Raw genomic sequence first — 23,857 nt, forward strand, 5'->3', positions numbered from 1 at the left:
AACCAATTATCAACAGCCAGCTGCCACTGTCTGTGAGTCCCATATCAAAGGCTGTGATCATATTGGTATGTGAGGTCAGTTTATAGGTCTGTGATTATCCCTGTCTGTGAGCCAGACTCTTGGCAGTGATGATCCAAGTCAGTGAGCCAAGGTCCTAAGGCTGTGATTATCTGTTTCAGGGCTCAGTTTTCAGGTCTGTGATTATCCCCGTCTGTGAGCCAGTATCTAGGGGCTGTGGTTATCTCTGCCTGTGAGCCAGTATCTACAGATGTGGTTATCCCTGTCTGTGAGCCAGTATCTAGAGCTGTGGTTATCTCTGTCTGTGAGCCAGTATTTAGAGTTGTGATTATCCCTGTTTGTGAACCAGACTCTTGGCTGTGATGATCCCAGTCAGTGAGCCAAGGTTCTAAGGCTGTGATTATTTCTGTTTCTGAGCTCAGTTTTTAGGTCTGTGATTATCCCTGTCTGTGAGCCAGTATCTAGGGGCTGTGGTAATCTCTGTCTGTGAGCCTGTATCTACAGCTGTGGTTATCTCTGTTTGTGAGCCAGTATCTAGAGCTGTGGTTATCTCTGTCTGTGAGCCAGTATTTAGAGCTGTGGTTATCTCTCTGAGAGCCAGTATATAGGGGCTGCGGTTATCTCTGTCTGTGAGCCTGTATCTAGAGCTGTGGTTATCTCAGTCTGTGTGCCAGTATCTAGAGGCTGTGGTTATCTCTGTCTGTGAGCCTATATTTAGAGCTGTGGTTATCTCTGTCTATGAGCCAGTATCTTCAATCAATCACAAACAATTGCCAACTTTTTCCAAAAAGCAGTATGAGAGACATGCGTTTGCTGCCTGGGAGATGTTCTTTTCCCATCATCCTCCTCCGCTGGCTCTATCTGTACCTCTCTCTCTCTATCTGTACCTCTCTCTCTCTATCTGTACCTCTCTCTCTCTATCTGTATCTCTCTCTCTCTGAAAATCCTGAAATGGTGTCGCGCTCCACTTATCAGCACATCATTTCCTTTAGCTCCTCGTGGACAAAGGAAAAAAAAAAACTCCACTTCCTGCCTCAATGTTTTTCAACACCTCTTCCAGCTTTCATCAGAACTAGGAGCTATGTGGAAGTGTGTCAGGAGACAACTACAAAAATACACAAATTTAGAAAAAAAGAGTCATATTAAAAATAATTTTTCTGCACCCATTCAGAGGCAGCATAGAGAGGAGAGAAAAAACCCAGAAACTTGGCTGATAGTTATGAAATGGCCGCCCCTCTTGGCATGCGTGCGGAGGAGAGAGGCGGTGTTGCTGACAGGAGGTGAGCGAACACAAACACGATGTGTGTGTCTGGCAGTGCCGGACAAGTCCCACTCAAACGCCGTCACTCAACCCTCTGAGCCACAGAAAAACAACTGCAGGGCGGGTAGGGGCCTGTGCTCTCACTGGATGAACTGGTGTCTCAATGGTTTAAAAAACAAAAAGTGGGAGACACACAAAAAAACAACCCATAGAGTCACTCAGTATTCAACTTGCAGTTTTAGGTCTCTCAGTATTCTACCTGTGGAGTCTTAAATCTCTCAATGTTCTACCTGTGGAATCCTAAGTCTCTCAATATTCTACCTGTGGAATCCTAAGTCTCTCATAATTCTACCTGTGGAATCCTAAGTCTCTCAGTAATCTATCTGTGGAATCTTAAGACTCTCAGCACTCTAAATGTGGAATCCCCAGTCTTTCGGTACTCTACCCGGGGTCAAAGTCAGGTGAGAGAGCAGCTGAGATTGCCCTATACTGAACAAAAGGCCCACTGCGAGAAGAGGAATATATTCAGAGAAAAGAGAGTGCAAAAAAGTGCTGTGCTTCGGCTCAGCTACTGAATGGTGCAGAAAAGCCAAGACAATAATATATTCAAAGAATCTATACCTGGGTAACTTGAAAACAGATTAACCAGAAAAACAACTGGAGCACAAAGACCATTTGAACCCAAGCCATTTATGTAGAAACATCCTGTCCCAGTTGTGAAATGTGCTCTCGTATTCAAAGTTACTATCTTAAGTTGCAGTGGGAGAGTATTGGATGTACAGTATACTGTGGGCGTAATGATGTATAATGGCGATAGATATGCACAGCTCAGGTACGGTGTACAGCACACAATATTCCAGCTATGACTGCATCTGCAGCAGCAGTCCTGCTGGAGCTAAAACAGGCGGTCAGCATGATTTAGGGTAACGAGGGCCAGCTTTCACCTCCTCCTCCTCCTCCTCCTCCTCCACCTCCTTCTCCTCAGGTCTTCGTCCTCAGGTTTCAGAGGCTCCAGAGCCTGGGAGAGAGAGCTTTTCAGATATCTCAGATATCTCATAAAAGGATAAAGTGTCTCTGGCGTGCGCTCGGGTTCAGCCAAACAAAACAAAACCGCCTTTCTGGGTTCCATTTTAAAAAGGGCCCTTTTTTCCGCCACTGCCGCCCAAACCAGGGCGTGCGATGCACAGCGACCTGGGGCCTCTCGCAGATAACTTGGGGGTTCAGCGGAAGAGGTGGGGGTGCGGCGTGAAACGGACCGCACTGCGCAGCCGTATGAGCCGAGCGCCATCGGAGTGCGAGGCCCTGAGGTTGGCGAAGGGTACCTGGGGTTGGGGAAGGATACCTATGGTTGGCGAAGGATATCTGGGGTTGGGGAAGGGTACATGTGGTTGGTGAATGGTACCTGGGGTTGGGGAAGGGTATCTGGGGTTGGCGAAGGGTACCTGGGGTTGGTGGTGGAGTTGGCAAAGGGTACCTGGGGTTGGTGAAGGGTACCGGGGGTTGGCAAAGGGTACCTGGGGTTGGTGAGGGGAAACTAGGGTTGGTGAAGGGTACCTGGGGTTGGTGGAGGGGTTATGGAAGGGTACCTGGGGTTGGCGATGGGGTTGGCAAAGGGTACCTGTGGTTGGTGAGGGGAAACTGGGGTTGGTGGAGGGGTTGGCGAAGGGTGCTTGGGGTTGGTGTTGGGGTTGGCGAAGGGTACCTGGGGTTGGTGAGGGGTACCTGGGGTTGGCACACAGACCACCAGCAAGTGTGCGGAAAAGCGCGTAGATGTTCCCGCTTCTTTTTTTTACACAACATGATGTCACCTTACTGTCCCCTCCCTAGTGAATCCCTCCTCTCAGTCACGTCTCTCTTCTACTCTGCACCCTAGTGGTGGACTGAGCTCCCTGCGAGAGTCACTGCCCATCTTCTGTAGCACACTGAAAACACAGCTATTCACACTGCAGTACAGCTCAAATAATGTTGAACTCAAAGCATTTATCATGGATTTACTAGCCCTGCATCTAACACAACATCCTCAAACCCATTTGCTACTCAAATCTCTACACGCACACACATACACACACATGCACGCACACACACATACACACACACACGCACGCACACACACATGCACACACACATGCACAAGGACACAGACATAGCATTAAACAGGATTCCTCATTTGCGCAAATGATGGTGACCTTTGCCCTCGTCCATGCTGTAGAGCGCTGCTGAAGGGGAGTGGTACAGCCTTAGCCGCACGGTCAAACACCCTGCCTAATTACCTTCACGTCTCTCTCTCTCTCTCTCCCTCCCTCTCCCTCTCCCTCTCCCCCCCACCCTCCCTCTCTGTCTCTCTCTCTTGTTCCGTGGCTGTGTATGGACGTGCCACAGCACTCACCCATTACCCGAGAGCCTCTTTCCCTCTTTTCATGGATACGGGGCAAATGCTTCTGTTGTGAAAGCACAGCAACCTGTCACTGATTGATTAAACTCTGCTCACAGGCAGGCCAGGTAATGGAGTAATGAGGGATTTAATTACTTAATGGCATACAGTGATAGCAGTGGCTGAAGAAGAGAGCTCTAGGCCGACTAATAGAGTACTGAATCACGGATGCAACCTGCCTGGGCGCACGTGCATGTCCGCGTGTGTGTGTGAGTGAGTGTGTGAGTGCGTGTAAGTGTGTGTGTGTGTGTGTGTGTGTGCGTGTGTAAGTGTGTGTGTGTGTGTGTGTGTCAGGGTGTGAATGGTAGATACTGTGGCAGATACTGACTCCAGTACGAAGTGGCTGGCAGCTAGCTCATGGTAGCGGTACACAAGGAGACACTCTTCCAGGCGAACCACTCCTCCTCCCAAACGAAGATTCTGGTAGAAAAAGAGCAGGTCCTCTGGGACACCCTGAAATAAAAGAGAGGGCATCACTGAGCCTGGATCAGCCACTTTTAAAACTGCTCCCATAACAGTCAATATAACACTGTTAAAGGATCAGCCACTTGTGCCACTGATCTACATGGCAATCATATTATACTTTGTGTACAACACTTAAAGGACAACTCCTCATCAAGCATAAGGCTGACAAACAGGACTTCTGTTGCTCCTGTTTACATTTGAATACGGCCATCACAATTCAATTTAATCTCACAAAAAATCTAAATAGTTTAATGTGTCTCAGTTTTATGAATGCTACGGACGGCTACAGTTACCGATAAACATATAGTGCACCCTCAACTCTGATTGGTCAGATACAACAGGCAGCAGTAAACCAGTTGGCAGTAAACAGAAGAACTCAGACAGGAAGTCCTCATAAACCGTTAGCCTCGGCTGTGCAAATACTTTCCTAACCCTGGCGGTCAGACGGTTAAAGTATTGGCCTGGCAACGATCAGGGGCGCCGTTTCCAAACAGAAATCTCACACACATTTGAATGTCCAGTGCAGTAATTACACACGGCGCACACATTCATTTCGGCTAAAAATAACACAGATTGGGAGCGCAGGCGCTTTGAAAGGAGCATGTGATACGTGCAGCAACGTACTCAGCCGCAGAGCTAATTAGACAGGATCTGGGTGCTCAGTGCACTTCTGCAGGGTTCAACCGGAGGTTTTCACAACGGACGTCTCTGCCGCTAAAACAGAAAAAGTTGACGGGGCTCCAGTGTGTTCCGTAGGCCCAATTCTTCAGCATTTTTTTGTTCCTCCTGCACAGCTGTGACTAAAACATCATCTCAGGTGTGCACAGAAAAATTTTTAAACTAACGCTAAATAAACTTTTCTCGGTCGAGTGCGAAGCGGTTCGTTCGACTTGCGTGCCGTGAGCCTACGTTGCTCAGGACAACGCGCATTCCCTTCTTCTGCGTTCCCTGATGTCACAGGACGGAGTGTAGCACAGTGGGTAAGGAACTGGGCTTGTAATCGAAAGGTCGCAGGTTCGATTCCCGGGTAGGGCACTGCCGTTGTACCCTTGAGCAAGGTACTTAACCGAAATTGCTTCAGTATATATCCAACTGTATAAATGGATACAATGTAAAAATGCTATGTAAAATAGTTGTGTAAGTCGCTCTGGATAAGAGCGTCTGCTAAATGCCTGTAATGTAATGTAATGTAATGTCATCAGCAACGGCACGCCTTCACATCTAGCGCCTAAGCGCCAGATAAGCGAGGGACTATTGAAGGACAGGTGCAGGGGGAAAAAGGGAAAGGGTTAATCCTCCGCATCTGCCAAACTCAAATTCCGTTACAGCTGGGATGTTTACTCGTTTAATGAAAGCTGTAACCTTTCATTAATGAGAGAACTTTTCAGGAAAAAACGAACCGGCAAGCACACCCAGAGCTTGCCACGCCTTTTTCATGACTGAACAAAGGCCTGGGTTTAAGCAACGTTCGTCCTCAACTATGACCTAAATATAAACGAAGGCATCACAAACCTTTTCTCTTCGAACGCACAAGTTGGTGAATTAATTTAGGCTGATTGCTGAACGGAATCACTGAACTGTGCTTCCGGGAAAATAAAAGTAACGCTTGCTTTTAATCTGCCAATCGCAGTTAAGGATGAAAGTTGGCTGACTGTAAACCGCAATGCACACACAACAGCAGAACACCATGATGCAGAACAGAGCTTCTAGTAGTCTCTCCACAGTAATGAAAACACACCTCCTCGTTACATGTCCCCATCTCTCTCTCTCTCTCTCTCTATCTATCTTTCTCTCCCTCTCACTCTATCTCTCCAATTACATTACAGCCATTTAGCAGATGATGTTATCCAGAGCGACTTACACAACTTTTCACACAGCATTTACACTGAATCCATTTATACAGCTGCATATATACTGAAGCATTGCAGGCTATGCGCGATTGGGATGCCTATTTAAGGTTCCCCAATGGCTGGAAGAGGACAGAAACCCCACATATTGTGTGTCTCTCTAGTTCAGTTCTGTGGCTTTGTTCGGCTTTGGTTAGTTTGCGTGGCTGGCCCAGGAGCTTACCATCCTTTTGTTCTTAAATGTATTTATTTTGTTTAGCTTTTTGTAAAAAATGTATATCTATTTGCATCTTTTAACTCAAGACTGGTCTCGCAATGTTACGTGCTTCATTGGTAAATGAGTGAAAGGTTGAGGACGTGAAACTTCTCTTTCACGTATCTTACTGATTCCCTATCTGGACCCACAGCTTATAATAAAACCTGCTCCCACTGTTTTACATGTACAGTACATTTCTCCAATCTAGCCGATGCTCTTATCCAGGGCAACTCACACGGCTTACAGTACATTCCCTTAAAAACAATTTATTTACACAGCTGGATATTTTACTGAAGGGATTCAGGTCAAACACCTTTCTCAAGGGCACAAGGGCAGTGTCCTATCTGGGAATGGAACTTGGCACCTTGGTTACAAGCCCAGTTCCTTAACCACCATGACACTCTTTACACCTTAAAACTCAGAGCTACAATATGAAGCCAGGCTCTTAGTTGTCGGGAGTAACAGTAGAAGGATCCTGTTGAGAAATGATTTGTTTGGGGGGTTTGTTATATCTACAGACCTCCTGGGTGGTCTGCCTTCTATATTTAGACACATGAGTTGAGACAGCGGTCTGGAGTAGTGATTAGAGTAGCAGGCTTCACACCAGAAGGGTTGCAGGTTTGAATCTCTGGTGGGGACACTGTTCTTTTACAGTTCAAGCTAAAGTACTTAACACAAACTGCTTCTTTTACCAACGCTATGAATGAATAACATGTAAAATGCGTATTCAATTCCAGGTATGAACATCGTCTGCAGCACCACACACTAAGGACATATAAACATATACATATACTGCACACACACACACGCACACATACACACGCACACACGCAATGTAACTGCGTATGTCAGCAGTAAGGCTTCGGGAACACTGTCAGTGATGTAAGGACTGTATAAGTTCACATAAATTCTGATTGGGTCATTCAGTTCTGTGGGCGTGCCTCACCTTTCCACCTTCATTAAAGATTCCCACCTTATGGAACCACCGGCGGGAGAAGAACCAGGTAGGCATGATGACCGTGGGACCATGGGAGGTGTACACCTGACCAACAGAGAGCAGACACCTGTAAATCAACTGTTAAACACACCTGTTAAATACCTACTGATATTCAAACCGAACTACATACACACTTGCATGCACACACACACACACACACACACACATACATACACACACACACACAATTACAGACATGTGTGCATACACCTATGTACATATGTGGAGACACACACACACACAAGAAAACGGACATGAATGCATGCGCACAGGGTGGGGGAGGTGGGGGGGGTGGTGAGCGTGTACATCTGTGTAGGCAAACGCCCACACCCATGCATCCCCATACTGCTGACTGTACCACCTGCTGAAGAGCTCTACGTAGCAGCCTGTACAGCAGAGCGTGAGAGCGCCCTGATTGGCTATCCCTGGCCACACCCGCTCGGCTGTCACTGTCCACATGCGACACACCCACCAGACTGTTGCACACGCCCACCCGTCTGCCAATCAAACACCCACGCTGGGATCTGCTCTAACGTGCAGTCACACCCTGTGTGATGAGCAGGGCCACAGCACCAGCTCTCCTGAGGATGGGGGGGGGGGGGGGGGGGGGGTGGGGGGTTCATTTTGACCTGCTACTAACCCCCCCACTGCCCCATCTCAAAACAGTCATCCTCCTGAGTCACGCAGTTTCGAGGGAAGGACAGAGAGAGGCGGGGGGGGGGGGAGAAGAGGAATATGGACTCACTGCAGACATGCATACACACACACACACACACACACACTCACGCATTACGCATTAACAGACACAGTGCTTCAATTGCCAGACACATGGAGAGGCAGACGCAGACGCAGACACAGATATCCTACGCTCACATACAGCACATTCAGCTCACGGCTCATAAACAAAGTCCCAGTCACCATACTCAACAGAACAGGGAAGTTTACTATACCGAGGTAAACTGGTCCTAATGGTTTACAACTAGTCTACAGCCTGGGGAGAGCACGTCTTTTCAGTCACGAGGCTCGCTTCTAATTTTTCTGCTGTATTCTGTTCACGTAAACCTGTTAATAACCCGCGGGGATGAAATAAGAGCACAATCCTTTTTTTAAAAAAGCACACAGTATTACTTTCTGCATCTACTGCCAAAAATGAAGACGCTTAACACATCGACGGAGGCTCCGATCGGCAGATTCTCTCCAATGACCTTGCACACCTGCGGCGACACTGGTGAGTCAGGTACAAAAGACCACAATCAGTGTGTCGTTCTGCATAAAAACGTCATTACACAGATGACCTCATCCCGAAACATTTAAATCTTTTAACCTCACCCTACCCTCAGCGGGTGTAGCACAACAGTTAGAGAACTGGGTTCGCAGGTTGCTGGTTCAAATCCTCGGTGGGGGACTGCGGCTGTGCCCTTAAGTACTAAAGTACTAAACCTGAATTGCTTGTTTAAGCACCGAGCCGTATGAATGGACGGTACACAGAAGGAATGCAAGGCGCTCCGGAAAAATGGCTTAAACTGGAAAAGTACTACAAAAATGTTAAGCGCAGATCTTTCATGAAGGAGGCTGAATATTTTCCAGTTAAATATCCTGGTAAGAAATGGCATGTGAAGAGGCCTGTTAAATCAATGCCAGAGAAGGGATCGCACCCTGGGATCCTGCTAGATCAGGCCAGTGCAGCAGATTCAGAACTGAGCAATGCTTTGTTTTTAGTTTGTTTTTTGCTTTAAGAGTTCTGGCTGAGATGGCACACGAGGTTCACTGTGACGCACGGCAGCGAGCGCAGCAGCGCACAAACACACGGGAGACGCGACACGCGACAGGGTGGGAGGCACGCAGTGCGGCACACGCGGAGGCGCGGTCACATGCTTCCCAGAGTGGCGCGAGGAGACGCAGGCCCGTCCGGGGCCCGGGCTTCCCTGATTGGCCGCATTTTTAGGAGCGCTCTCATTTTTGAGACGCCGCTGCCGCCGCCGCTTTCCACATCAGAGCCCTGCGCCGCGCGGCTCAGCATGACCTCTGGGGTTCCAGCCCGCAGCACCGCAAACAAAGCCCGCCATTTTAATTAAAGCTTTTGAAGGCCCCTTCACTGCAGTTCAGCACCGAGCGCCACAAAGCTGTTTGTTTTAAATACAGCTTTTAAAAGCCCTTTCTCTCAAACGCTGAGTTTGCGGAGCCTGTTATTCCCATGAAGTCCTAACATGCTGGTACTAAAGCACTAGTATATGCATATCCAAAAATACATAGTGAACCGATACAACATATTTTTCTAAACTGTACAAATGCCTCATACAAGGTTCTGCCTGCAGACTAGTTACGGCCTTCTATCTTCACAAAAAAGCTTTCAACTTTGAAGGTCAGATCTATTAAAATATTATGTGAAATCTAGATGAATAAACGAAACCCAGGATAACAATAGGGGTTTGTTTCGCAATGTCAACGACGGCAAATTGTGTGTGTGTGTGCGTACGTACACCTGTGACTGTGTCCACTGCTGTGCCAAGACAGAAACTCCTTCAAGACGGGACTTGACTCTGTCTGAGCCAGCCCTCATTATTCACCTGCTCCTGCACTTGTCTGTATAGCGTGAGTCACTCTTACAGGTGGAAGGAGGGAGGGAAGGAGGGAGGAAGAGGGGGAGAGGGAGGGAGGAAAAGGGGAGGGGGGTTGGCGTCATGGAGTGTTGATGGACAGGAAGTGAATGAAAGTGTGTTTGTGAGAGAGAGAGCACCCCTGTTCCTTTGTTGTTCTCACACACACACAAATACACGCATACACAAACACGCGCGTGCGCACACACACACACACACACACACACACACACAAACACACACACACACACACTCTCACACACACACACACACACGCACACACATACACAAACACACACACACACACACACACACATACACAAAAGCACACACACATACATGCACACACACGCGCACACACGCACACACACACCAAAGTCCGCATTTAACAGTGTCTGCGCTAGCATGTGTATAATTATCTCACATTCAAATCACAGCAATTCACCCGATATTCAAATTCAAGAGGAAACCAAGCAGGCCCCAAATCTGAGCCCTTCCCAACAACCCCCCCCCCGCCCCCCCCATCTCGAGAGCGTCTGACTCAGGCCTTTCACCTGTCACGATGTCATGATGCAAGCAAAGACTGAGAGGAGCTTTAAACAACTCCCCGCCCCGACCCACCCCCTCCTCCATCCCCAACCCCCTGGACATGAAGGCAGCATGGTTAGGTGTCTGTACAGGGGGTTGGGGATGGAGGGGGTGAGGGATCCTGAGAAGGTGCCTCTCTGTACTCCGAATGCAGAAAACTTCCACTTCCCCCGTCTGACCTAAGGGGACTCCCGGAGCAAACACAGAACCTGCTCGCCCGCATGCTCACGCATCAATGACATCGCCGTGCCAACGGGGGCAGGGCCTCAGACCAACTCTTTATTTATCCCTCCTCCTGTGTTTGATCCATTCTGGGAAGGAGGGGGGGGGATAGGGGGTTTGGGAGGGGTGGGAGAGCAAACATGTTCACACTAGTGTTGTTATTTTTTAGTGTTGTTATTTAAATGCATCTGTTGGATTCATTCAACCAATCTCCATTTCCGCAACAGTGTCTATGTATCAGTGGCAGATTCAGCTATAGGCCAGTTTTGACCTGCAGTCCTTCAGCAGGTAAAAAAGGCTAATTTAACAGTGACGTTATCAGCGGCTTAGATGTGGTATGCTCACAGTACCGCCATTGGCTGTTTGGGAGCCCTGTTTGCCAGTTTGCCTGGTTCTCCCGGAGCGAGAGACAGGTTGGGGTCATAAATCAGAGCTTGGCTGTTGCTTCAGGCTGTGTGTGTGTGTGTGTGTGTGTGCGCGTGTGTGTGTGTGAGTATACGTGCGTGTAAGTGTGTGTGTGCTTTATCCATAAGGTGATTCTCCTGTCTCTCTCTCTGCTCACAACTCTCTATGTGTAGGTCTCTCTCTCTCTTGGTCTTCCCTCAAACCTCCAGGTCTCCTCCCCTCAATTTAGCCCCCTGGTTCTCGAAATGCCCCCACACCCGCCCAAATTCATTCTGCTTCAGTTCTGCCCCTAAACACAACTCAAGGACTTTTGCTCTTCAGACCCATCAGCCACAGGGCTTGATTCGGCCAGCGCAGCGGTTGGCCAGCGCAGCCTCCCGAGCCGGAAAAGCTGTATCAGGACGGGAAGTCGTGTTCCCGGGCAATCTGCCGGTGGCATCACAAAACAGGAAGTGATGAAGAGACAAGAGAGAGTGCCGGCACGTGTGAGCCGTGCTGCTGAGATCTCTGACAGGGCCCGACGCCGGGGGGCCACGTGACAGACACACACTCACATTCCGCCACTTAGCAAAGGCTCCTAAGCAGAGCGACTTACAACAGATCACACATAAAAGTTCAGACAATAAGCACGGTTAGAATGTTCTTAACTGAACATTCTAATGCTGATGTCACAATCATTGCTGGTAATGGAACACTAACATTCCAACAAAAATATAGCACAGGTAAGACTAGTAAGCCCACGATAATGGCTCAGAGTTCAGTGTTAGTGTTGAGTTTAAAGTGTACACAGGCGTGTTTTCAGTCCGGGGCTACTCTGGCGTTCTGACCACAGGACAGAGCTCTCCCCCTCTCGCCTGCCCTCTCTCCCTGAAATCAGGCGGCCCGCACCGCACTGTAAACCCACTCCCATCTGTAAAGCCTCCACCCCAAAGCCTCCAAAATCCCCAGCCTCATCCAAACACAGCAAGAATAGACCGCCCTTATCAAACCAAACCAATTTAAGGAGCTTAGAGAAATTCCTGCCCCGTACTTAATCCTTGATCTAATTTAACCGCTACCTTGGAACAATACACAAAATACGGCAGAACCACACGCCTAATTTAAGGGTTATGCAGTAGTAAAATAATCCATGAAATGAATACGAAAATTAAAGCAGCAGTACAGACCAGCAGCAGCGTAGTAGCTGGGGTCTATTTTTTAAGAAAGGGTCACAATAACAAGGGTCTCTTAGTGAGGAACTCAGGAGGAAGGCAAAACCGCGACTTGTGTTCCAGACGAAATGAGACGGAGAACTGATCATAGCAACACCCCGAAATTCAAGGGAGAAGAAAAATGTGCTTTCAAACGCCTTCAAGAAACGCCAACGCCTTCAGAGCAAGAAAAAGTCAAGACAATCAGGTGGGCCAAATCAGCAGGTCCAACTGACACAAAGATGTTATCGCGTTACCCACATGAGCATATCTGAGAATCTCAAAGTGGTTCAATGTCAATAAATAAGAAAATATAAAGTGAAAATCTCCCTGTGACCTGAGGGAAAGACGGATCCGCACAAACACCCCGAGATTTTGGCGGGAAACCTGGCTCCTCTTAGCTCCAGCTGGGCCGACAGTGGGCATTCCGGCATGACACTGATGTAAAGCACGAGCCCACATCTGCAAGGACCCGGCCCACCGAGCTCAGTCCTCAGATCTGCGGTCCGAACCTGGCTGTCGCAATCACCAGTCCTAAATTCTACACCATTTTTTGCGGTACCCCGTAATTCCCAAACGCAGTCCACACGCGCACATTTAAAAAATCAAAAATAAAAATCTCCAGGACCACGGAGCACGGAAATCTAAACAAATAATTCCCACATCGAACACACGTCACTTCTCTCTGCTGCAGGAAATAGCTCAGACCAACATGGTTTTATAAGGTTCAGATTGCAGAACTCAAGCAGCAGGATGTCAGCTGGGATGAGTGGCTTAATTCACCTCATGAGAACAGACTGCAGCTTAGAGGAGATTACAGAGCAGTAACTAATCAAGGCCAGAGGATAATGCCAACAATACTGACTTGGGCGTATAAATAAAGAGGATGTACATGTATACACTGCTAGCCTGCAAGTATTTGTAAAAAAAAAAAAAAAAATTCTCTTTAATAGTGCAGATAGTTTAATTTTACCATTTTAACTAGAACATCACGTTTTTATTTTTTTTATTTGTCTTTGCATTTGCAGTTACATTTCTTACAGGTATTGATCTTACCATTACAGTTCGGTTACAGTCAAAGGGTTGAAAAAATGTGTAACCACTATACACACAGTACACACACAAACACACAGACACACACACACACATACACATTTACATATGCAAAGCAAGACAGGGAGATTGGGAGAGGGAGTGATGAAAGGAGGAAGAGAGAGGGAGAGAAGGTGAAACGGAGAGAAGGCGAGAGGGACAAAGAGAGGCAACCAAAAAGGGTAGAGGGATGGAAAGAAGGAAGAGAGATGGAGGGAAGGTGAAACGGAGGGAGGGAGGATGGCAGTGGGCTGAACTCTCTCTGGTGGTGTTTTCCAGCTCAAGTCTCCAGTTCAGGGAAGAACCCGACAGTGTTGATCCAATCCAGGCCGTGCCACTGCTGACTGTATACTTCACCTTCCCTCCCTCGCCCTCCCTCGCCCTCCCTCTCCCTGCTAAGTGGAGTATAATCAGGAGCCCCATTAAGCAATACTGACCTCAGCCAACGTAGGTTTTGTAACAGGTTTTAGGTTTTGTAATAGCATACTAAGGTGATCGCCGAGGAGACAGACGTGCTTCTCCGAGGTATGAATCATATCCAAAATTCTACCGCTCAAGGACTCATCGCACTTCCATGTCCTCTAGAATGGACCGCTGTGTGCACTTTCACTTCCCAGAGCGTATAAATATCCCTGCCCCGTCTCCACTGCAAACCGCACGCAGCCCAGCTGCAAGCCGCTCGGCCCACAGCAGCCAACACGGGGAAGGACATCTCCAGCCTCCCAGGAGTCCAGCGCCGTTCTTACGGCCGGCCTGAAGATTTTATTCATCGCTTGTTAAGGCTTTACATTGACTCCAGCACACCTCCCAAGCAGTTTCCGACTCCACGTGAGCTCAGCAGGGAACCCTGGGTCAGAATCCTGGGTGTTCCTGTGTTCCAAACTATTCAGAACCGGACAGCTTTACTTTCTCTCTGAACCCCCAAATCCATCAAACTACGAAGCCAATGGTCATTACTGCTGGATCATTTTAGATGAAAATCTTTTAAAACATAATTTAAATGGTTTGCACATTTCATTTATCAAATTTTTATCTCACTGGTCCTAGTTCCAATCTCACATACATTTTTGTTGTTTTGATTTATAAGCATTTTTAAAAATCACTCATTTTTGGGAACACAAGTTCAAGGACCCGTGTTTTGCATTTTCCTCTTTCTGCTTATTTTGATCTCCAGTGTATACTCAGAAGAATAAATATCCAGTTTCAATCTACAACACAGTAAATCATTTTTTATTTATTTTTTTAATCTTCGTGCAATGAAATAAAATTTCAGCAGATGTTCCCCACATATTTCTTCCAGCCACACATCTTGCGTGTGGTGACAGCTAAAATAAGGTACATGTGTTGTGTGAGCAAAAAAAACCAAGTAAAAAATAAATATGACTTATATAAGTGAGCTGGATTTCATGCCATACTTCTGGCCCCCCGGTTATCATGACAATACTTCCTCCATTACAGTGAAAGGATGTTTATATCCTGCGATATCTAGCGGATATCTCACATCTAGCTCTCGCACGCTGGGTGACAAGCCTGGGAGGGAGAAAACTGCCGGGTCATTCCAGTTTTCCTCGCTGTTTTTATTTGCGATAAAGAGAGAGCGTTCCCTACAAAACCAAACAAACAAACAAACAAACAAAAATCTTCACCCTTCACCTCTCATGGGTTCCGGGCACAAACAATAAACTGAAACGACAAAGACAAAACAAACTAAATGTGGCGATAGCTTTCCAGTTAACACAGGCATGTGCCCGTCCCAAGAGTAGACCAGGATAGCAGTGCTACAGGGACGTGCAAGACAAACCGATGGTCCACAGTTCTTTCACTATCTAAAAGAGGAAATCCCTGATTTATTTAAAGTATCTGAGGAAAAGAGGCTGATGATTTTTTATTTGGCTGAGAGGCAGGGAGTAAACTCCGCGTTGCATGGCAACAAGAACAACAATAGCAGAAGTCGCGCTGGCAAGTGACCAGGGATCTCTTTAAGTTATAATCAGAAAAGTTATAAAATGCAACGCTGCGCAGGATAAACGTTACTGTGAGAAGACCCGCTAAAGAAGCTAATGTCAGAATCGATATGCACTTCGCGTAACACGTAAGCTCACACTGGAAGCAGACAGGCAAAAGCCTTGTTGCTAGTGTTTTGGCCCAAGGATAAAGCCGTTGTCCTTTGGGTGAAATATTACGCTAAGCTAAGTAAGGTAACTCAGGACCACTCTTTGGTGCATTTACTTCCTCTGTGTGCGCGAATGTGGGGTTTGTGTTCACACATCTCTCCCCTGACCGTAAAAACAGCGAGCTCTGATTAAAGACACTTTCAAAGCAGCTTGACGTTTTCTGCTGATCTGGCTTCCAAACCGCATATCTCACTTGTTTAGCCAAAAAAAGAAAAGGGCCGGAGTTCTTCTCTGTGGGTTTTCCGTGGATGAACCCTTAAGGCCAGTTCAGATCAATGATTCGCAACGAGATGAAACAGTTTTAGAACGTTGCAGAGAAAATTGCAGCGGTGTGAACTGGTTAGTTGCAGAGCGTCTGAAGCCGTTGCCTGGGGTCTCAAAAGGCCTACCTTGTCAAATCGCCAAGTGCAGTTTTAGAACGTTTACAATCAGACGTCTTGGAATTTTGCAAGTTGCATCCAGCCTCGTTGCGAATCATTGATCTGAACTGGCCTTTAGAAGAGTAGGTTCTTTGGAATGTTTTTTCTCATTGTAAGCCATTGTTCTAGACATTTCAGTTACCAGCAGCGACTAGCAATTACCTCAGCATTAGAATGATCAGTTAAGAATATTCTAATCACGTATTTGGGATCTCACACCTTAAAGAGTTAAAGGCCTGCAGAGCTGGCCCAGAGCACAGAGAAGGGGGGAGGGGGGGGGGCAGAGGAACAGTCTGGAAGGAGACTCCTGAATGACACAGTCTCGCTGGGAACGGTTATGAAACAATCGCATTCGATGTTCTTGGGCTAAACTCTGCCGCCTCAGTGGTATCAACGGCTAAGCAAACAAAGAGATTTTGGCAGCAGTACCTGAGAAACAGAAAACGAAAAATTGCACAACCTTTCTCCTGAACCGCATCTCGCAGACCGAAAGCACTCTTAGCACTGTGTGAGTTATCACAGGTCAAGAGATACTTTTTTAACTTCTGCAGAATCATGCGGTGTAGGGTTATCCTGACACACAAAGAGGCACAGGGGCTGAAGGAGGCCCTAGCCTGACCCACTAGCTGTCACAACTCGTAGCATTACTCTAGCAGTAACCTGGGAGCAGACCCCCCCCCCCCACCGCCCCCCATAATCTGCGGGACCCACACATTACGCTCCAGTGAGCAACCTGGCTGGTGGAGGGGATGGAAAGAGTTTGTGTGATTTATTAGCCAGTGATTAATCTGACAGGAAATGGAACACAGGCTCCTTTTATTCTTTCAATAAAAAAATAAATCTTAGCATGTGCCAGTGTACTTCAAGCCCCTACCAGCTCCCCTTAACAGCCCCCCCCCCCCCCCCCCACACACACACACACACACACTGTCGTGGATTTTACCTTCAATGGAGGCAAGTAACTCAGGCAGGTCGCAGAGTAATTCAGCAATATAACTTTTATTTGCCCAAATAGGAGAAAATGTTCAAGCACTCACAGAAGAGAGTCTCAAACTTCTGTTCCGCTTCTTGTATCTTTCTGCAAGCTGTCTTTCTATGAGGTGATTTGCGTGGCATGACTCTTTCTTACTCTCCCACCCATACCAACTTTCTGCTTTCCTGAGAACCTTTTTTGTTTCACCCCAGAAACCTTGACGAAACACCTAGCTTCCTAGCGCCTCACAGCGAGGGAGGGTGTCCCTTCGTAATCTAACTTCTTATTCTCCCTTTGAATACAATCCTGCTTTGTACAGCTTGTCTTCATTTGGCATTATACACAAAACATGCAGTTTTCAATATAATCACACAGGCTATTGATTAGGATGTGATAATTTGTAAGCAATGGTCATACATATACCACCTGATTATATGCTTATAGCAAGCGTACTTTTTTAACTATGAATTTTACTCCATTTACAAAGTATCCCTCAAATCATGTTCACATAATCGTGACCTTCTCAGACACCTGTGACAAGCTCCTTGTCTCCCTCTTTGCACCAAAAACTGTTGCAGTTGAAACTTGGAGGGATGCCCAGAACTTTATCTATCTGACTCCCTTAGCTCATCCACATGTCTTCTTCCTCAAAGGCCGCTCATTCCCAGTACCTTTCCATTTTGCACAATTAGTTACATACATAGTTTTGTTATAAACACATAAAAATACATTTTATACACTCACCTAAAGCTCAACCCAGGTAAGACGGAGCTAATCTTCATTCCTGCTCTAACCTCTCCCCTCCTTGATTTCTCCATTTCCCTAGGGGACACCTTAGTGACATCATCACCCTGTGTTAAGAATCTTGGAGTGGTGATGGACAACACTCCCACGTCACCCACCAGCTCACTACCCTCCACTGGCTGCCTGTTATGGCTCGCATCAATTCAAAACATTGGTCCTAGCATACCAGGCAGTCAAAGGGTCAGCCCCAGCATACCTCCATAAGATATTCAAACCCTACATGCCAGCCAGACCCCTCCGTTCTGCTCACCTCTTCAGGTTGCACCTCTCCCCACCCATCCCTACCTCCCTGTAGTCTTTAATTGGCTATGTAAGCTTAGGTATGTAGCTAGGTAAGCTGTTTATTTTAATTTATTTTAGTTATTGCACTTGTGCCTACTTGTTTAATTATTGTCTGAATTATTTGCATCGACTGCTTTGCTGCTTTTGTTTGTGTTCATCAGATTAACCTACAGGGTCCAAGTTAAACTACATGGTCGCTCCCTGCACTTGGAACTGTACTTCCCTCTAGGGTTTTCAACACACTTGTCCCTGGTTACAGTAATACACTTTGTTGTACGTTGCTCTGGATAAGAGCGTCTGCCAAATGCCTGTAATGTAATGTTACATAATATAGTTAAACACAATAAGCAGCTTGTTTTCTATCACAACACACACACACACACACACACACACACTAACATACCAGAGCCCCCTCTCTGAGAGCAGGTGATGTGGAACGAAAGGCTAAAATGATTCGGGGGAATGGGGGTGTGTGCACGTTTGGGGAAATGGGGGTGTGCGCATGTTTGGGGGAATGGGGATGTGTGCATGTTTGTGGAAATTGGGGTGTGTGCATGTTTGGGGGAATAGGGGTGTGTACGTTTGTGGGAGTTTGGGTGTGTGTGCAGTTTTGAAGGAGTTGTGGTGTGTATGCAGGTCTGTGGGAGTTGTGATGTGTATGCAAGTTTGTGGGAGTTGTGGTGTGTATGCAGGTCTGTGGGAGTTGTGGTGGGTGTGCAAGTTTGTGGGAGTTGTGGTGTGTATGCAGGTCTGTGGGAGTTGTGGTGTGTATGCAGGTCTGTGGGAGTTGTGGTGTGTATGCAGGTTTGTGGGAGTTGTGGTGTGTGTGCAGGTCTGTGGGAGTTGTGGTGTGTGTGCAGGTCTGTGGGAGTTGTGGTGTGTATGCAGGTCTGTGGGAGTTGTGGTGTGTGTGCAGGTCTGTTGGAGCTGTGGTGTGTATGCAGGTCTGTTGGAGCTGTGGTGTGTGTATTTTTGGAGAAGAGAAATGTGCTCACTCTGAAAGAAGTGAGAGGTATATCGAGGGCAGAGATTTGCCCTGGATTTGGGAATAAATCAAAGCCAGAGAAATTTACTGTGCATGGTGCATGATGATGTACTGGGATACAGTAGAGAGCCGACGTCTCCCTCTTTCTGGACAAATGTAACTCAAATAGCTGCCAGAGTGATGACCTCTGACCTCCACCTGCTTTTGGAAGCTACTGTACATCACTCAAACGTCTGCGTCTCTGTACGTGTGCATGTGCGTGTGAAAAATTGTGTAAGTGAGTGAGAGCACTCTAAAGATACAGCACGCGGGGGAACGGGAGAGAGAGCCTTGGGTTATGATTTCACGGCAGAAAAATGCCACATCTCTTTCCGCGGGACATCTGTTTCGCTTCATCCCCGTAGATTACAGCGAGCTCCTCTTCCTCTCTGGAGGAAGAGTTTGTCACGCGGCGGGCTCTATCCCATCCCCCGCTCTCCACACACCAAACCGCGTGCGTTACGATCACCGCTCCACGGATCCTGTACGTTACAGGACAAATCACACATATTCACACCCAGGCCCCAGGGTCTGGCGGGCAGGCGTGGTCCAAAGCCTGTCAAGATCATTCAGTTTCTCTAATTCAAATTCCAGATCATTATAAGTAAACCCTTACGCAATCTAATTTAAGAACTAACTGCAACACAAGCATCTCTCTCTCTCTCTCTCCCTCCCTCTCTCTCTTTCTTTCTCTCTATCTCACTCTCGCTCTCCCTCAGCAAAAACTCTCCAAAAATGATTTGTGGCCCAACTGGAAATTCAGTTAGGGATGGATGTAATAACCATCACAGTTGCCAAGACACAGCCATGGTCATGCTCTGTGTGTGTGTGCGTGTGCGTGGTGTGTGGTGTGTGTGTGTGCATGTTTATGTGTGTGTGTGTGTGTGTTTGTGTGTGTGTTTATGTGTGTGTGTGTGTGTGTGTGTGTGTGTGTGCGTGTGTGTGTGTGTTTATGTGTGTGTGCATGTTTATGTGTTTGTGTGTGGTGTGTGTGTTTATGTGTGTGTGTGTGTGTGTCTGTGTGTGCGTGTGTCTGTGCCATGCATGCCATACAGCTCTTCAGCTCAAACTCACGTGAGGTTCAAATGTTCCTCCATACAGGAGCAGAGAGGCCTACTTCAGCTCTTACGCAGCCATGCAAGAACAAGCAATCTGGAACACATCTCAAAAACACCACTGCAAACCACAAAGCACACCCTCATTTCTGTCTAAGAGATGAAAGGAAAGAAGGAAGGGAGTGGGGGAGAGAATGAGAGAGGGAGAGAGGGGAAGAAAGAGTGAGAGAGGGAGACAGAGATAAAGTGAGTCGTGACCCAAACCGCACACTTCTCACTCATCGTTCTCATCACAGGAACCCTGATGTGCCCACGTGCAGTTTGCATACAGCTGAAGCATGGATTGAGACAGACGAAGGGAGAGACAGATCATCTGAGAGAGATACCATAGAGCCTCGGTAACCAACCCTGGTCCTGGAGATCTAGTGTCCTGTAGGTTTTCACTTCAACCCTAACAAAGCACACCTCACTCAACAGCTAGAGATCTACTGTCCTGTAGGTTTTCACTCCAACCCTAACAAAACACACCTCACTCAACAGCTAGAGATCTACCGTCCTGTAGGTTTTCACTCCAACCATAACAAAGCAGACCTCATTCAACAGCTGGAGATCTCACTGAGCTGCTAATGAGTAATGGACTGCATTTATATAGCGCTTTTATCCAAAGCGCTTTACAATTGATGCCTCTCATTCGCCAGAGCAGTTAGGGGTTAGGTGTCTTGCTCAAGGACACTTCGACATGCCCAGGGCGGGGTTTGAACCGGCAACCCTCCGACTGCCAGACAATCGGTCTTACCTCCTGAGCTATGTCGCCCCTGAATCAGGTAGAGTAGAATCAGGTGTGCCATATTACGGTTAAAATTAAAACATAGAGGATGGTAGACGTCCAGGAACAGGGTTTAGGCCACTGCCAGAGGGACAGGGATGAATACAAATGTAGATACTGATGGAAAGATAAGAGTGCTAATGAGGAGTGGGAGAACCGAGGGAGCAACTAAAAGAGAGAAAGAGGAATGAAAAAGAGAGTATGAGAGAAAGAGGGAGAAAGAGAATAGAGATAAAGAAAGAGGAGTAAAACAGAGAAGAGAAGAGAAAGAGAGAGAAAAATAAGAGGGATGTCAATGAGTAGGAGAGTGTGGGGAAAGAGGGAGAAAAAGAAACGTTAAGTGAGCAGCACGCTGGGGGGCGACGGCTCTAACTGATAAAAGACGTTGAGTTTCCCCCGGCCCACGACGCCAAAGCCACAGGCGTTAAGAGGAGAGAAACGACGGCTCCTTCCGTTATGAGTCGTGACCAAATTACACACCGTCGCCAGGAAACCGCCGCCTCCGGGAGAAGACCACAGCTACCGGGACAGAGAGCATGCTGGGATGCAGAGGTGGAAAGTCCAGGGGTCAGAAAGTAAAAGTCCTGCCATGTGCTTCTTCCACCCATGGACTCAACCAGCTGATTTTCACTAACTCCTGGCTGATGAATTGTGATACTTAGCAAATCCAGGGGGTTGGAACAAAATACTGGGGGGGACTTTCATTTTCTGGACCTGGTTTTCCACCACTAGTTGCTCTAGCTCTAAAATCCTGAACTGATACAATAAAGAAGGGATAAGGCAGTTTTCACCTTACTCACAAAAAACCCCCCAAAAAACAGAGAGGCGCCCCACTAATAACATTTACCGTAACAGCCAATACAGCAACGCCAAGTGGATACTTTCTGGCTATCCTGAAAATTCACACAAGGATCCCAGAAGTATAATCAGAACGCATCCACCAATCACTGCTGCCATTATTCAATTGGGTGTTACCACTATACTCAATGATTGGAGGAGGCCCTCTCTGTTTTCTTCTAGTAAGGTGACATCATAGCAGTCATATTCCTACTAAATTTAATCCGTGGCCTTGAGCTCCTCTCTTTAACATGGCCTCTTTTCTCACAGTGGAGTAAAAATAAACAGCTCATAACTGAGGTGAGATTTGGGCTGTAAATGACGCCTTAACACGCAGACTATGGTTTTCTCCTGGCCCAAACACTGCTGAACCCCTTTATGATCACTGGGCGATGACCTTTTTCACATTCCAGCGACTCTAAATTGAGTTTGTAAAAATAAAAGACTTGAAAAAATTGTACCTTACAGCAACGCTTTCGCTGCCGTATTACCGCATTTAAGGTTCGATAATCGCTTCCAGAAAAACCAGGAGAAAACAAGTTGCCGTCCAACTCAACTTCAATTTGCACTGAAATTATATTTTCTGTCAGCAGCTAACTCTGGCAGCCATGTTTACTGAACGCACTGATGTTTCCTGTGGCTTCAGTTCAGCAGGATGAGTTATGCGATGAAAAGAATAAATCTGCTCAATAGCATTTTAAATCCACAACGGCGTTCTCGGTAAGAGAGAGAAATAAAATCTACATTTAAAGCAAAAACAAATACAGACGAAGGCTACCATTTGTGCTTCAACTAACAGATTTTAGCCTGTGCAATACTGATTTGCAAATGTCATAAATGAGTGTCCTGAACCATGGATAATCAGCCAGGTTTAATTCTACAGTAATAACATCTACATCGTTAAGCCACCATCCAACCAAATCCAACACATATACACATGTATACATACAGTCCCTTCGGAAAGTATTCACACTGTATGTAGGATGTGATAACACTTTTTTACTCATCGATGGACCCTGTTCCACCAGTACACACACACATGTCCTCAGGGATGGACAGATATGAGAGGGGAAAGAAAGAGAAAAGAAGGGAGGAGAGAGGACGAGACGGAAAGAGAGGGGCAAAGAGGAAGTTGAGAGAGACACAGAGAGGGGAGAGAATGCATTAAACAAACCCCAGGTCTGCTGCATGTGTGTGATTTCATCTCCACGGCAACACTGTCTGTGGTGTGGGCTCTTGGCACTGAGTGAGTTCCCCCTCAACGCCCCCTCCCTCCTCACCCCACCCCACCCCACCGAATTTGTTCCACCTCGCGGCAGAGGAGCAAGACAGGCCGCCCCAGCGAAGAGGGGCGAGACTACAGGGACGTTCTGCTCCCAGCTGCAGGTTTAGGGAAATTCCAAAAAGACTCTCCCGAAAAAAATAAAAATAATGACTACTGCAGGAGGATCGCTGGTCCATGAGTCACGCGCGGACAGAGCCAGCCGCCCGGGTTACCAGGGCGACGCAGGCCGCACAACAGCCTCTTCAACCGCTGTGCTCGCCGCTCTCCGGGACGCCGTCCCAACCGCCCTTCGACCGCTGTTCAAACAGACCCTTTTTTGTCGACCGGACGGTTAAAAAAAGCAAACGTCAGTCTAAAAACGGACAGATAAAAACACAGTGGGCTGAGCTACAGACCCACGCTGTTACGCATACACAAACCCTGACCATACTCCCAGCTCCACACCGTATCAAACCCTGACCATACTCCCAGCTCCAACTGTATCAAACCCTGACCATACTCCCAGCTCCAACCGTATCAAACCCTGACCATACTCCCAGCTCCAACCGTATCAAACCCTGACCATACTCCCAGCTCCAACCGTATCAAACCCTGACCATACTCCCAGTTCCAACCGTATCAAACCCTGACCATACTCCCAGCTCCAACCGTATCAAACCCTGACCATACTCCCAGCTCCAACCGTATCAAACCTTGTATCAAAGGAGGGTTTTGCTCGTAGCGCTTGTGCATCTTATTGTGTAAAACCTCCATTGCCATGGCAATGATAGTGCAGCACAACCGGTAGACTGAGGAGTGCAGAGAACCCT

At 47.3% G+C, this 23,857-nt stretch overlaps 1 protein-coding gene across 3 annotated transcripts in view; it reads right to left on the reverse strand.

The window, feature by feature from the left end:
* b3gntl1 (UDP-GlcNAc:betaGal beta-1,3-N-acetylglucosaminyltransferase-like 1) overlaps nucleotides 1-23,857 on the reverse strand; it is a 68,760-nt gene that overhangs the window by 13,917 nt on the left and 30,986 nt on the right. For all 3 annotated transcript variants that reach the window (XM_035407388.1, XM_035407387.1, XM_035407389.1), the window contains 2 exons: nucleotides 7,225-7,320; nucleotides 4,039-4,163 (listed from right to left, as the gene is read on the reverse strand). In XM_035407388.1, the coding sequence (XP_035263279.1) occupies nucleotides 4,039-4,163; nucleotides 7,225-7,320 (221 nt within the window). The remainder of the gene's footprint in view (nucleotides 1-4,038; nucleotides 4,164-7,224; nucleotides 7,321-23,857) is intronic.

Source organism: Anguilla anguilla, chromosome 2 (assembly GCF_013347855.1).
Source record: "Anguilla anguilla isolate fAngAng1 chromosome 2, fAngAng1.pri, whole genome shotgun sequence".
Lineage (NCBI taxonomy): Eukaryota > Metazoa > Chordata > Actinopteri > Anguilliformes > Anguillidae > Anguilla > Anguilla anguilla.